The sequence below is a fragment of the Manduca sexta genome, chromosome 1 (assembly GCF_014839805.1).
Source record: "Manduca sexta isolate Smith_Timp_Sample1 chromosome 1, JHU_Msex_v1.0, whole genome shotgun sequence".
NCBI classification, from domain to species: Eukaryota; Metazoa; Arthropoda; class Insecta; order Lepidoptera; family Sphingidae; genus Manduca; species Manduca sexta.
Window position 1 is genome coordinate 1797753 of NC_051115.1, and position 16807 is coordinate 1814559.

The following is a 16807-nucleotide window of genomic DNA, read 5'->3' on the forward strand; positions in this document are numbered from 1 at the left end:
TGACACCGCCCTGAGGTCCCGGATTTGAATCCGGCAGTCATATTTGGGTTCTCTGCCATCAGCACGGTACAGAACTTATGCCTCATATGATGATAGGCTCACCACTTATCACATCATGGGACGGAACACGAACGGTGGAAAGTTGGTGCACTAATTACACCTCCTTCCCCTTCGGAGATGAAAGGCAAAACTGAATATCTAACACGAATCAAACTTCCAGCGGATCCCTCGCAATCGGAGATCAGGAACTTCGATCCGAAACCTCTCCCACCGCCTACCAGCAAGAGCTCGACCCTCAGGAGTTGGTTAGAAGACTCCTGGCTGCGGCCGCCTGCCGCTGTGCTGGTGCCGCTGCGACCCATGGCGCTGAACAGAGCCTTGGCTGTGTGGAAAGACCTGACTGTCGAAGGGTTGAATCTCACTGATATTGTTATTGTGGGATACGATTCTAATGGTGAGTCATTTATTGAATATAGCGATGACTACAAGGTGATATGGGTGTTATAATCTCTGCCTACACCTTTGATAAGGGAATGAACCGTGATGCTATGTTCATATTTATGTAGGACTAAAATTCCCACTATACAATACTATAACTTATATAAAAAAAACGGTAAAATATCAGTTCTAGGTTGGTATATGTTTTCTGTTCAAATTTCTCATCCAATGATGTTGAAATCAATGCACAAAAAACAGTGGTACAACCCCAGTCGAGCCGGGCCATTCATGCCTTACGTCATTATATACCGACTTGATACCATCAGGCGACTGGTCTGTTATCTCTCGCAAAGAAAACACATGGTATTACCCCGGTCGAGCCGGCCCATTCAATACACCAATCTACACCGTGGCAGCTTCCTAAATTAATAACACGATCAATTACGAGATAATTTTAGTACTACCATAAAATTGACCGTGAAAAACAACGCCGTGGCGAATCTAACAAAAAACAAACGAAAAAAAAAACTGTACAAAACTAGAATGAAATTATTGTAAAAAATTAGGTTCGTTCACAAGCACCGAGCGGAACCTGTTCGGATGACTCATTCTCGTTAGTTGAGAGTGTGTTGTTATTTTTTTGCAAATGATAAGTGTTTCGTCCCCTTGAAGCATCTGTATGTTTGCCGGCAAACATGACAGCTACATGACATTACGCGTGTCACCTTATTATGTAGTATATAAGGTTATATTCCCGTGACACACGTAAATGTCATGTAGCTGTCATGTTTGCCGGCAAACATTCAGATGGTTCAAGGGTTAATTACGTAATCTTTTAATTGGAATCTGGTGAATAACTGGGCGTTATGTGACTAAGGTCTTAAGAAGAGTGTCATGTTTTTGAGAAGTTTGTGTTAAATAACGTGTTGCTACTGTTCATGGGTAGTTGAGAGATTCACCGTCAATCGAACGGCAAGCGCGTCTCGTCAATGAAATCAATAAAAAAAGAATAACATAATATATGTAATGTTAGAAAAAATATTTTATTCATTTCATTCATTAACTCAAAAATATTGCTCTGATTCTAAAAATTCTAACCCAAAATAATTTTGATACGGGTGAAGGCGCAATCGATGGCGAAATATTTTTTACTGATATATTATTAATTTTATTATATCAACCAAACTCCTCTACTCCTGAGAGGGATAAGAACTTAGTCCACCACGCTGACCTAATGCGAGGTGGCAGACTTCACATAGTCTGAAAATTCCTATAGAGAACTTCTAAGAATTCCTCGCGACGTTTTCCTTCACCGTTAGAGCAAGCGGTAATTCACAAAGAACACCCACATAACTTTAGAAAAGTCAGAGATGCGCGCCCTTAGAACTGAACCTGCGTACATTCGTCTTGGCAGTCCGTTCTTCTCCCAAATAATCTATCGTCGCTTTTATTATTAATTTATTTAACATAAACATAGTACCATAACACCTTAAACTAAGGCGGGGATATGAACAAAAAACAAAAACTATTTTAGTCGTCACGCACCCGTCACGAGACGTACAAACAAACCTCAAAACAAAACATAATTAATATCGGAACACAAACTATTCGGTCGACGTTTTTTTTTAAATCCATTTTATATTATCTATACACAAACATATTCTTAATGCCTTCTCTACACGTTGGGTAACAATGCTTATGGTTGAGAACATGTGTGTTCCGTCGCATGATGTGATAGCGAGCGAGTATATCGCCATATCAGGCACACAGACTAGGAATTAGTGAGCAGAAAAACTAATACCACTGGCGAAATCAAAAAATATAGAAGAAGAAGAAAAAGAGCATAATAGTTGACTCTCTGTCTAACCCATCAGGAAACGCTTTTTGCTGGTGATAGGATATATTATATCCGCTAGGATAGCGACAACCGTACACAAGGTGTTAAAACCCGCCATAGTGGCTCACATAAGTGTCGCGTTACGAGATCAGCCTGTGTATATTATAGGTATTTTATATATACCTTCTTTCTCAATGTCATATTACCGTGATGCACCTACCTTGATTATCTCTGCACCACCCTAAGGTTGACTGGTAGAGAATGCGTATGGCATTAAGTCCGCCTGTATACATTTGTATATTAAGTGCAATAAATAAATAAATAAATAAATATCCAGCTCCAACAGGCATAATTGTGTCGACTGAGGGGTAATCATCTCTCGTCAGTCGACATTCTATTGCACTACATTCCATACCATCAGGTGCAGTGAGGGCTTTGCCGCGCTAATATAAAAAACCTATGAAAATGGTGTGTGTTTTTATAGCCAATACGTGTGGATAAGTAGGAGATTTCTGGTCACTAGCCAGGAAGGTATTTTATATTCTCGTACAAATTATTGTCATCGCGCACAATACCGCGAGACCCTTTCAATGTCATTCTTTTAACATTAAAGGGTCTTGTTGGAATAGGGCATTTGACTATGTTTGATTTTATGCATTTTTAGGATTCCGTACCTCAAAAGGTGGGGTGGTGGTGGGGTGTGGTGTTGGTTAGTGGTGGTGGGGTGGGGTTCCGTACCTCGGGTGTTACTTCCAGTCGACCTAGAATCTTGAAACTTGCCACGAAGCAAGGTAAAGCGCAAAGGAAAAATTCCGAAAGCTTAATTTTTAGACCTATGATGTCTTTAATTTATGCTCCTCCAGCTTTCCATGTTGTAATGTTATGGATTTCATTTTGCAATAAAAATACCATAACTATGACTCGATTGTCGCGATGAGTGAACTTTTACTTACTCACAGGTTTTCACAGAACCCTCGGTGCGCGAGTCCGACTTACACTTGGCCGGTTTTTTTAATATTTAACAGCAATTATTACAAAAAAGAAATCCCTCTGTGAAATCAGCATTAAAATTCGATAAGAAATAAAGCAGTAATTGAAATTTCAAATATTGCTACGCGCAGGAGTGGCCGTAGAGTGAGGATATCGCTCCATCTCTTTTTTGTACGCGTCGTAATGCGCGCTGACGTCACATGCAAGTATATTGTCTCTTTCTGTTTTTGACACTCACCCCTACTACCAAATTTCAATGGCTTATAACTTGTGAATTTTTCATCACATTTCAATGATTTCTTCAGTTTTAGAATTAATACGACGTACATATTTTATATGAGTTATAAAAAAATAAGTCAAATACCGTATTGTCACACACACATATCACCCAACTTATAGAGGAGTCATTATACAGTTACTACTTTTTAAAACTATGACACGCATGCACAAAAAACTTGATTCAATTCTCGGGTGTTATTTATTTTTTGTTTATATATAATTTTATCGCCTCTAGTTTAGTGATGATGTATTCTTGAACTTGGTGGTCTTGGATTCGGTTTCAGACCAAATATCAGTGGGGAACGGTCCGTATAACCCGATTCTTACTTCTCTTTATGTAGAATCTATCATTAGAACGATTTGCAGACCACATTCATGCATTAGTACCTATATGTTGTGTCGGAGTACCCTTAAGGAAAATTTCCTTTCGCCACTTCCAAATATAAGTAGTATTTTCACACACCCTCTGACATACATTCACACACCTACATTAACATAACACACAAACAGAGGGCTAGTTTCACAGCTGAGTTTCTGTATTGAATTAAAATAGCTATTAAATTAAACAACATTGGAAAATTGATTATATCTCCAGGGGAATAGCGCTGTAGACCGAAATACAGGTTCTTCCTAGTTCGGCTACAGATACTCCCATATTTTATCAAAATTGTATTATTTATACAGCTCTACTCAGACTGTTAGAGTTTAAGTATTAATACTGTACTTTTTTAAATAAATAAATTATTATTATTATTTGATTTGAAAAACCTCTGATTTATTGTAAGATTCTGTTCTTAATTTCGCTATAGGCTAGGGCGTGTTATGCTTAACGTGACCAGACGTCCCGTTTTGAACGGGACCGTCCCCTTTTTCGGTAATCTGTCCCGGTGTCCCGACAAAAATCTCGGGGACACAAAATTGTCCCGTTTTTCGAAAACGTACGAAAATTTAAGAGCCGACCGGGCTGCTACTTGACTACAACGCCTACGAATCTTTTCTCTAGTGAATATAATGTGTGTAATGATGAGATGAGTAACTAATAAAAAAATTATCTTTGTTGTTGTTCGGGAAAACTAGATTTTCCGAATTTTCATCCGTGCAACGCTCGGCTGTCGAAGTAAAAATTTTCTGAAAAGCGTGTGTTGTTTTTTTTTCATTGATAACCTATACTTACATAACATATAACATACATAACATCACGCATTTTATCCCCGAAGGGGTATGCAGAGGCGCAACTAGGGCACCCACTTTTCGCCAAGTATGTTCCGTCCCATGATGTGATAGGGGGCGAGCCTATCGCCATATCGGGCACAAATTCCAGACTCCGGGCTGATACTGAGCAGAAAAACCCAAATATCAATTTGCCCGACCCGGGATTCGAACCCAGAACCTCAGAGCGCTATTGTACCGGACGTGCAATACAACTACGCCACCGAGGCAGTAACCTATACTTGACATAAATAAACCGATGTCCCGTTTTGAGACAAAAAAAAAATGGTCACGTTAGTTACACTTGTCGGTAAAACGATTTTTTCCACTTTTATGGTTCGATCGACTGGATGCATAAAGCAGCAGACCGGGCTCTGTGGCGTACCTTGAGAGAGGCCTATGTCCAGCACTGGACTGCAACGTGCTGATGATGATGATTCGTTCTCTTGGGTAATACACATTGGATACGTGGAGACCATGCACCTGATGGTAAGTAGAGTAGGATCTAATAGAATGTCGACTGACGAGAGATGGTTACCCCTCAGTCGACACAATAGGGGACCGTCCTGTGTTTGATTTTGTACATTATTCTATATGTAATGTTTAATAATACGAAAAAGAAGCACTCTTGCGAAAACTGCATTAAAATTGGTTAACAAATGAGCGAGTAATACATATTTCAAATATTACTAAGGTGCCGGAGTGGGCGCAAAGTGGGAATGTCGCTTCATCTCTTTCTTTCGCACGCGTCGTAATGCCCGATGACGTCACACGTGGGTATTGCGCCTCTTTTCTGTTTCTTGTTACTTACCCCTTCTACCGAAATTGAAAGACTTATAACTTGTTGAATTTTTGCCGGATTTAAATAATTCTTTGTGTGTTATAATTTATATAACGTAAATATTTTATAATAATAAAGAACAAAAATGAGTCCGGTCCCCTATTACGCCTGTCGGAATCGGTTGTACACAGGCTGATCCCGGATCGCGACACACGTGGGCCGCTATGGCGGGTTTTAACACCTTGTTTACGGTCGCTATCCTAGCGGATATATCCTACCACCAGCAAAACGGGTTTGCTGATAGGTTAGACAGAGAAGCAACTAGTTTACCCGCTTCTAGATTTCTCCATTTACGCCAGTGATGTTAGGTTTCCTGGTTATCCGAGCGGATATATTTATGTATGCTGGTATGTTTTAATTACATTTGTTTACTATTACTCTTCTTATTTGTTTTTCACTTTCTTTCATTATACACTTACCTCCGTCCTCTACACTACTCCAAGGTTGAGTGGGAGAGAATGCCCATGGCAATACGTCCGCCTCTATACCATGTGTACAAAGTGTTAATAAATAAATAAATATACAACGCACCACCAGAAAACGTGATGCTATAAAAATGCCTTTCACAAACTTACTCAATACGTATCCGCTATTCCACTTACCTGAAACAAATAAATGGATCACATTAATTCACATATCGATATCTTAATTATTGTAATCATTTTTACCGCCAAATTGGCAAAGGTCTCGATGCGAAATCATATTTTTTTTTCACTTATCTTACGGAGCTTGATTCGTTATATAACTATATGTTACAAAATAAAATACACAGCACGCTTTTATCCACGAAAGGGTAAGCAAAGGTGCAACTAGGGCCAATATTCGCCAAGTGTGCTCCATCCCATGATGTGATAGGTGGGGAACCAATCCCGAGCACGAGTTCTCAATACGGCCGACCCAGGATTTGAACTCGAGACCTCGGTGCGGCAGTCTCATTATGTCCAGTAGTTACTCTGGCTACAATGTTCAAACCGGAACACAACAGTGACTACACACTGCTGACAGAAATAGGCATTGCGGTGGTACCTACCCAGGACTCTCACATATAAAAGACCTACCACCAGTATTTTATTGCAACTTGATAAGCTTACGAGTACTTAAACAGGGTCCTGAACCTAAAAATGATCCTAAAAGTGTTCCTCTTAAGGTATAGAATCCCAAAAACCGATCTTACCAGCAAACCATATTCCAATCTATACTGGTGTTTTCACTTGCAACAAGTCGAGTACTGTGGTCAATTTACATAATATTACATTCACTCCGCAAGGTTAGACAAGCGGCGTTTATAAAAACACGACCGTCACGCTAGCGCAGTCTGGGGGTGGGTTGAGTCGAAAGTGATAAAACTGCACATTCATTATTTTAAATTTTTTATTGCGACACAATTTAATACATATTTAAAATCTGTATTTTTATATGTTTTTAATCTATTTACAATTATTCGAAAAATATTCGCTTAAGATTTTTTTTTTGCTTTGAATGACGAGACGAACTTGCCGTTCGCCTGATGGTAGACGATACGACCGCCCATAAACAGTAGAAACACCAACACCTTGAATTACAAAGTATTGTTTGGTATTCCACTGCGCTCGCCATCCTGAGACATGAGATGTTAATAAATGTCCAGTAGTTACACTGGCTACAATGTCCTTCAAACCAGAACACAACAGTGACTACACACTGCTGCTTGACAGAAATAGACATTGCGGTGGTACCTACCCAGGACTCACACATGAGAGACCTACCACCAGTGAATTAGACTTTTAACTGTCGATTTAAATAAACAAACATAAAGCTTCATTCATCACGTAGGCGAACATAGTTGCACTTATGATAAGTCAAGGTACATGAGAATATTTAATTAATTAAGTCGCTTATACAACTACAGACATTTAATATTGGACATAAAATAGATGAGGGTACAAAGGAAACAAAGAAGCCAGCTCGGGCTAGAAGGAAATTTATTACTATAGATCTAAAAAGAGGCTATGTATGTGTTTGTATGTCCGCAATTTGTATGCGGGCATCATCCCTGTATTATATACTGCCCCACTGCACGGACCTCCTCTACTACTGAGAGATTAGGCCTTAGTCTACGCTGTATTGCGGACAGACTTCACACACCCCCAAAATTCTTATAGAGAACTGCTCAAGTATGCTGGTTTCCTCACGATGTTTTCCTTCATCGTTGAAGCAAGCCATAATTCACAAAGAAAATACACATCATTTTACAATCAGAGAGGTGTGTTGGGATTTGAACCTGCGGACATTCGTCTCGGCAGTCCGTTCCACAACCATCTAAGCCATAACCGCTTTAACTGTATAACATAATATGTTATTTTAATACGAGGCGATAAAAAAAAACTAAATTCATAATATAAACGGTCTCTTTCCACTCGGGCAAAATCTCGTCTCACAAAAGCACTAAAATAAAATATTTAGACCAAAACTAATCGAAAAATAACAACTGAACTAAATAATGAAGTAGTTTCAATGCATATGATGTCATATTTCAAATTTAATTCACTCAAACAATATTCTTATTTTATAAAAAGAAACCAAATTTCCGCATTTAATAATTAAATTCGCGATACGTGGGTTATCTGATTCTCGACCGGGAAAAAAACCGGAAAATGTCAATACCGGAAAAATAAATTTGTCTGGTGCGAAATGTCATTGCATTAAAAATAATTCGAAAAACAAATCACAATATATCGATGAAAATAAATTCGCTCGATCCTCGATAATTCCGGTGCGAAGTCATTGACCGGAACCGGTTCGTTTTAACCAGTTATCATAGTTTATTAAACAGATGTTCGAGAATAACTAGGTTAACACTTATTTTTATTAAAAAGAAAAGACTTGGCAAATCGTATTCACAAATCCCGGTTTCCGGGATTCCGTCTTTCCGGAATTTCAGTCTGTCGCCAGATTATGTCAACTGGACGATTCAAAAAAAATTGAAAAGCCACTGGGAATTTATTGTTGAGTTACTTTAAAGATCTGTACAAAAGAAAATAATAATAATATCAGCCCTGTATTATATACTGTCCCACTGCACGGGCCTCCTCTACTGAGAGGTATTAGACCGGTTTGGTAGACTCCACACACCCTCAAAATTCCTATAGAGAGCTTCTCAGGTATGCAAGTTTCCTCACGATGTTTTCCTTCACCGTTAGAGCAAGCCATAATTCACAAAGAATACACATAATTTTAAGAAAGTCAGAGGTGTGTGCCCTTGGGATTTGAACCTGCGGACATTCATCTCGGCAGTCCGTTCCACTCCCAACTAGGCTATCGCAGCTTATAAAGAAAAGGGTGAGACAGTTTCCACGATTTTTCCAACTTTGGCATACAGAATACCATTCAACACAAATCACGAAGATAACATGACACGGCCGCGTTACGCGTTTGCAATGTCATAGAGAATAAGGCCCCTGTAGGTTGATTCCCTATGCTACTCGCGATAACACACCGTAAACGCGTGTTGTCAAAACAAGCTCTAAACACAAACGCGTTTCATACACGCGCCACGATGTGTAATTGAAAAATAGGTATTGTGTATGCCATACGATAGGTTGTCTATGCTTAATATTTTTTATATTACGATGTGTTAATGCGTTCAGAAATCTTTCATCCCCTCGAATCGGCAAGTATCGGTTTTTTTTGAAAAGGCTTTTTTTTTGTTTGTATTCGTGATATTAAATGATGTAACTCGAATAAATCACTGCCAAACTTTATTTAATCCCATTTTTGTATATACTTAAATGTAAGAAACATGAAAGGAATATAAAAATAATTTAAAGAAATTTCTGTAGATTGTGATTGTTTTCAAACGAAAAAATATAACTTCAAAATTATTGTCAAATGTCAATGTCATTGACTTATTTACTTGATTTGTTTACTAAAGCCACATTTTAAAAATTGAATTGAATTGATATATTGAATGCTACTGAAGATTTTACACGAATGCTGTTATATGAATAATAGTAAATGCTGTTGTGCTTATGCAGTTTATGTTAAATTGGCGCTAACAACGTATATTAATAGGAATTCTACGGACCTTCCATTATAAAATTTGTTGCAAAATCGACAAGGCATTAACTCAAATTTTTTTTTTTTTATTTAGTTAAATAATGTGACGAGGATGCCGTTTACCTGATGATAAGCGATACGACCGCCCATAAACAGTTACAATGCCATCCGGAACTTTGAATTGTAAAGCACTGTGTGACGTTCCACAGTAGGTTTTCAGAATGAGACAAAGATTTTAGGTCTTATAAAGTAATTACGCTAGTTACAATTTCCTCTAAACTGGTACACATCAGTGCATGGACACAGTTTAACTTGGCTATAGAAACAGACATTGCCGTAGACACCTTATAACTATCAAGACAGACATTCACATATAACAGACTTACCACCAATAATTAAAATAAGTGTATATTGCCTATTAAACGTTATTTTTAAAAATTTATAGCTCTATTACCTAGTAACTTCTATTTGCCGCTCAACCGGCATTAATCTTTTTGGAATAAAAAGTACTCTATTCAATCCACAGCTCACTGTCTGAGTACCATATTTCATACACATTCGTTTAGTTATTAAGGTGAAACTGATTAATTAACAAACATTCAAACTCATGTATAGAAATTTTACTTAAGTATATTATGTTATCTAAGACTGAACAACAAATAAAAAATAAAACAAAAATAATGTGTTGTTAAAACTGAGTATATTTTACTATTATTTATTTGGAATATCTTGCATTACATTCACTATCCTGTAAAAGAAATTATTTTATTATTACATTTGATATTATCAGTTTTGTTAACATTAGTATTCAATGTAAGATGCCTTTGGTCTCCTAAAATAAAAAGGAAGTGTTTGTACAAACAATTTTAGATTTAACATGATTACATACTTTTGTTTGTAATTGTGTAAAATTGTTGGGATTACCTACATGAAATTTTTGCTTTGTTTCCCTGGATCGATATTCACATTTAGAAGATTTTGATATTTAATTTAAAGCTGGCTAAGCCCTTGATTAAGACCTCTACCAATTACTTATAACAACAATAATGTATAACTAGTAAAAATTTCTTCAATAATCTTTATTGTTATCAAACTTTATAGGTACAAAACTTTCACCACAAAGAAACTACATAGTATTAATTGTAATGTACATAATTAAGAAAACATTGTTTAAAAAGATACCTTCATTAGTGTTTTATATTTGTTTGGCCTATCTATTTACTAATAGAAATATTACATCGAAGTAATAAAAAATTAACTTGCTTGACCTCAATTGTTGTCAAAAGTCGGGTTGCCAGTAGTAAAGTAGCTTATTTTTCACCGCTGAGCCCATAACACAAATTTGACTATCAAGATATAAAAACATAGGTTTGAATATTAATTCGATCATTTAGGATTTATGTTTGTTTTGTTTCTGATAAGGTAGAATATTATATTTGAGTTTTCACGATGTAAAGAGGATACTATCGTCAATAGAAATTATACAGTCGTTGTATCTAAATAATTAATTTGTCTAAACGCGCATAGACGCGCTGGATTGCCGCACGTTATTTTGACAATTCGTAACATGCCCGTAAGGCGGATGTGTCACACCTCATCGTGTTCATGAAATGTCAAATTAGCATCCAGAATACTCTTACACAGTCATAACACGAAGTTAACGAAACACGCCGTGTTTCAAGTTCGACATTGTCGTAGAGAATCATGCCCCTGATTGTTTTGTAATAATGCTTAAACATCAAAATAAATGTAATGTATTAAAAGAGTAAGCGCATCTAAAGCAGGGTCCCAAAGTTTAATGTTATACGTATGGCCCGCCTTTAGTTAACTCTGCCTACCAAAAGTTTATCGACCGCTGGTATACACAATAATTTGTTTGTTAATCCCTCAGGAGTTAACTGGAGATCCAGGCATAATTTGCAACCGAACACAGGAATAAAAGACCGCGACGTTCCGGAGGCGTTGTCAAAACTACTATTAAAATATCAAGTGAGTATATATTTTTATTGCTTTGAATGACGAGACGAGCTTGCCGTTCGCCTAATGGTAAGCGATACCCGTAAACAGTAGAAACACCAACACCATGAATTACAATTGTTTGGTATTCTCCACTGCGCTCGTCATCCTGAGACATGAGATGTTAAGTCTCATTATGTCCAGTAGTTACACTGGCTATAATGTTCTTCAAATCAAAACACAACACTGAGTACACACCGTTGCTTGCCAGCAGAAATAGACATTGCGAAGGTATCTACCCAGACGGACTCTCACATATGAGAGACCTACCACCAGTAAACTATATACAACTTTTTATTGGCAATAGGCACCTTATTTCATGAGACATAAGAGCGATTGGTCGCGTAGTTGTATTTTACGACTGCCGTGCTGATTTCTCGTGTTCAATTCCGGGTCGAGTAGTGATTTTGGATGATCAGCATCGGCCGGAGTCATTTGCCTGATAAATAGCAATTGGCTCTGTTTACATTGTGCCTGACTTTAAAATGCGTTAAATCTCTGCCTACTTTTATAAAGGAGAAAATGGTATGATGCTATATACAAGGTAATTTTGACATTGCGTTAATAAATGAAACCACATACTCGTCTTCAACTTTGCTGATATTGTGCCAATTATCTAAATGTAACAAATATTTCCATAATAAAATCCGGTTTTACTTTTCTGATTTTTAGTCATTTCGTTGTTTAGTGCGAATATGGTGTGCGCGTGAGCGTATTTCTGATTGAAAGTGTGTTTTCGCTGCGATGTATTCTCTTAGAGTAGTAGTAGTGGCATTAGAGCGCGCAAAATTAAAATTACTTTTAATTAATATTTATTTTGTTCAACTTACCCTTTTTATTTTACATTTACGGCTCAAGTAACTTATTCTACCTTAAACCTTATTTCGAGATAATCGAAGTTTTGTAAATATAGTTTTGTATGTAAAACTGATATGGAGAAACTCTTTTAAGGTTTTTTAACAAATTCTAAACAAGATACCGTTATTTAGATAACTTCATTGGATGGGTATTTCTTTAAGCTATCTGACGACATCAAAATTAAGATTTTGATTTTTTTCAGATACCTCTTTTGAGCTTAGCGCAGCAGTGTTTTAAACTGTTATTTTCAAGATAAGTATGTGACCTCATTCAGTAAAGCAATGTCAAAACTACCGTACATAATCAAAATATTACACAGTAAAATATATCAAAGATATCACTACACATTATGCAAATATATTCATGATTTTCTTACTAAATAAATAACGTGTGTAATGCGGAAAATATATTCAATATGTATATACACGTACACAACATTCTTGTGGGTCTGGTAGGCAGAAGACTAGGTTCGAATCCCCGGTCGGGAAATAATATTGTGTGGAACAAATTTACTGGTAGGTCTCTCATATGTGAGAGTCCGCCTGGGTAGGTACCTACCGCCAAGAAGCAGTGTGTAGTCACTGTTGTGTTCCAGTTTGAACATTGTAGCCAGTGTAACTACTGGACACAATAAGACTTAACATCTCATGTCTCAGGATGGCGAGCGCAGTGGAATACCAAACAATACTTTGTAATTCAAGGTGTTGGTGTTTCTGCTGTTTATGATCGTATCGCTTACCATCAGGCGAACGGCAAGATCGTCTCGTCATTTAAAGCAATAAAAAAAATCTATTAGTGAAAGAACATTTATTATTATTTTCGAACCTTTGTGCTTCCAACAATATTGTATGAATAAATGCCTTGCATTTATTTATGTATTAGAAAAATCCACCGAAAATATTGTTGAGATAAAATGCTCATGGAAAGCGCACATACATCTAATACAGTTGTGGGGAAATAGTAACACGCGTAACTATTATTTTTTAACCTTTATGGATCCCAGTATAGTGTGTGAATAAATGTCTTTCTTATAAAAAAATCCACCGAAAATATTATTGAGATAAAATGGTTATGGAAAGCCCACAAACATCTAATACAGGAATGGTGAACCAATGACTCGAGCGCCAGTGGAAGCACGTGACAAAACAATTCGAGCACGCGCGTAATATCGCATTGTATATGTATCATTCTTTGAGCTTCACTTCGCTTAACACCAGGTGCAATGAAGCCAACACGCCGAGCCAAAAAAAAAACATGATTGGGTCATAAAAAAATGGCACTCAGATACATAAAACCGGTCCGAAATGGCACGTTATATGCCATATTATTATTTTTTTAAATGGCACCTTTACCATCAAACTAGCTCTGATCTAGTATATCACTTAGGTAGCTAGTGAAAGGCTGGTAGGTTAGCTAGGTTAGGGCTCATGCCCTCGCCGGTGAGGATCGTGACGCATTATCCTTCTATTTCCCCCTACCTGCCAGCCCGAGCTGGTTACTTCGATTTGTACCTTGTTTTTATTATAAATTTGATCCCTAATTTAAAATGTCCATATTTATATGAGTAATTTTAATAGTTGTTTAGAAATATTAATAATTATTCTTATGCTTTGTTTTGACGTATCATAAGTGCAACTTTGTTCGCCTACGTGATAAATAAAGTATGTTATTTTATTTATCACTGTTTATTTAAACCAAACACATCTCTCCCCAGGGCGTGCACTCAGACTCCGCCAGCGACGGCACCATGAGAGCATTGGCGTCTGCAGCCAAGCTGGTGCCTTACGACAGCGCACTCTTCGTGGTCACCGATAAAGGTCCTGGAGACCTGCAGAGGCTGCCGCTGGCGCTGAGGACTTTGGTCGAGAAGCGGCTTAAGGTAGCCAAAGAAACTGAAGAGCAATTTTTATTTCTTTATACGCGCAAGACTAAGTGACCCCAATGCATCTAAATGTTCATTCCAACTCCTCCCTATCTTTCTATTTGATTAATTTCGTTGCTGGATAATGACATATTAGTTTTCCCTGAGACTCGGCGAGCTTCACCGCTCGGTGTCATACAATGCCACTGCTGATCCTGGCTTATAGTTGTAGTGGTGGGTGTGAGTGCGAGACAGTCTCGTTCATCTAAATTTAGTGTAGATAAAGAAACTATTAATTAAGTAGCCACGTATATGATCATTACACTTACAGGGTTAAAGAAAATTTTATTAATTCATTGTGTCGACTGCCGAGGGGTAATCATCTGTCGTCAGTCGACATTCGGACCTCACTCAATTTACCAGGTGTAGTAGGGGGACTTTTCAGTGCACTTATAAATGGTAAATGGAGTGGAGTCCAATAGAAAGTCGATTGACGAGAGATGACTACCCCACGGCAGACACAATTGTGCCTGTTGGAGACGGATATACACAGGCTGATCCTGGAACGGGACACGTGGACTACTAAGGCGGGTTTTAACACCTTGTATGCGGTCGCTATATGGGGAGATATAAAATATATCCTACCACCAACAAAATTATATGACATTAAAATGAAACTACTTTTCGGATTCTATCGCGGATTTTCATATTTGATTTTTCTCCCGACGTTTCTAAGACTTTGCAGCATTCATGGTCACGGGGGGGGACTCCCACTACTAAAATATAAAAAACCGCGATAGAATCCGAAAAGTAGTTTAATTTTAACTAGCGACCCGCCCAGGCTTCGCACGGGTGCAATACTGATACTAAATACACTACAGAAAAACTGTGAACGTTGTATATAAAACATAGCGGCCCGCTCTGGCTTCGCACGGGTATAACATAACAAAATAACAGTATTTCTCCACTATTTAATGGATGTTATTATACATATAAACCTTCCTCTTGAATCACTCTATCTATTAAAAAAAACCGCATCAAAATCCGTTGCGTAGTTTTAAAGATTTAAGCATACATAGGGACAGAGAAAGCGACTTTGTTATATACTATGTAGTGATGTCTAACATTCACGTAAACATAAGAAATCATTATAAAATTATATGATTAAAGATGTGAATGTACTAATCGATCTCTTCACCAGGTCTACACCATCTGGACTGATCCTTCACATCCTTCGTCGGAGTCAGAGAGAGCCCTTGAAGGTCTGAGGAGTATATCACAGCATACAGAAGGTGAAGTGCTTCCTTACTCCATTCAAGTCATGGTAAGGACAAATAGTTTTACTGCTTTGAATGACGAGACGAGCTTGCCGTTCGCCTGATTGTAATACGACCATAAACAGTAGAAACATCCAACACCTTGAATTGCAAAGTATTGTTTGGTATTCCATTCTCGCCATCCTGAGATATGTTAAGTCTTATGTCCAGTAGTTACACTGGCTTACAAAATTTAATATTATGGAAGTATCTCAAGATGTCTTAGTAAGGAATGAACACTGATTCACTAGCTCACTATAACAAGGTGCTATGTTAATTTTTATTAATGCAAAAATTAAATTAAAACACATTGATTCATGATTCCGTCTTTATTCATATTTCGGGATTGTTGTTTGATTTTCACTGATAAAACTTAGAAATAAGTATGTGATATATATATTTTAATTTTCACATCAAATATAATATCGTTTAATAGTGAGTCGAATTGTAGAATACAATATAATGCGACCAAATACAAAAGTCAAGATCCCAATTAAAAAGTAAACAAAAGAGTGCGTTCAGCATTAAGAAACCTGTTTATTTGAAATATATATAACATATATTAATAATATCAGCCCTGTATTATATACTGTCCCACTGCACGGGCCTCCTCTACTACTGAGAGGGATTAGGCCTTAGTTCAACACGCTGTAGTGCGAGCAGACTTCACACACCCTCAAAATTCCTATAGAGAACTCCTCAAATATGCAGGATTCCTCATGATGTTTCCATTCACAGTTAAAGCAAGCGATAATTCACAAAGAATACACACATAATTTTAGAAAAGTCATAGGTGTGTTTTTATTTTTAACCTGCGAACATTCGTCTCGACAATCCGTTCCACAACCTAGACAAAACCTTTAAGACAGTTGGTTACCAACTGGCACCCTTTTTCCCGGGATAAGTCCCACGTAGGCGGAACTGCTATTTTATTAAGGCCTCTTGGTCCCCAGGACGTCGACGGAGCCAGTAACTTCGCGTCAGAGTCGGAAATGCACTGGCAACCGCTTGTGATGAGCAGGCAGGGGAGAGTTAACAACGACTTCGAAGATAGATTTGATGTAAGTAAATTTTTAAATAATTCTAGTCGAAGTTCGGCCACGACGGCTAATATCGACGGAGATCAG

The 16807-nt window shown here is 37.5% G+C and overlaps 2 protein-coding genes across 5 annotated transcripts in view; one reads left to right on the plus strand and one right to left on the minus strand.

Annotated features, from left to right (window-relative positions):
* Positions 1-16807, minus strand: part of LOC115453808 — a 124063-nt gene that overhangs the window by 78219 nt on the left and 29037 nt on the right. The window lies entirely within an intron of this gene.
* The window catches only part of LOC115453643, a 64596-nt gene that overhangs the window by 22107 nt on the left and 25682 nt on the right, over positions 1-16807 (plus strand). The window contains exons 4-8 of the mRNA XM_037440631.1: positions 221-454; positions 11521-11618; positions 14218-14382; positions 15566-15688; positions 16634-16741. Coding sequence (XP_037296528.1) covers positions 221-454; positions 11521-11618; positions 14218-14382; positions 15566-15688; positions 16634-16741 — 728 coding nt within the window. The remainder of the gene's footprint in view (positions 1-220; positions 455-11520; positions 11619-14217; positions 14383-15565; positions 15689-16633; positions 16742-16807) is intronic.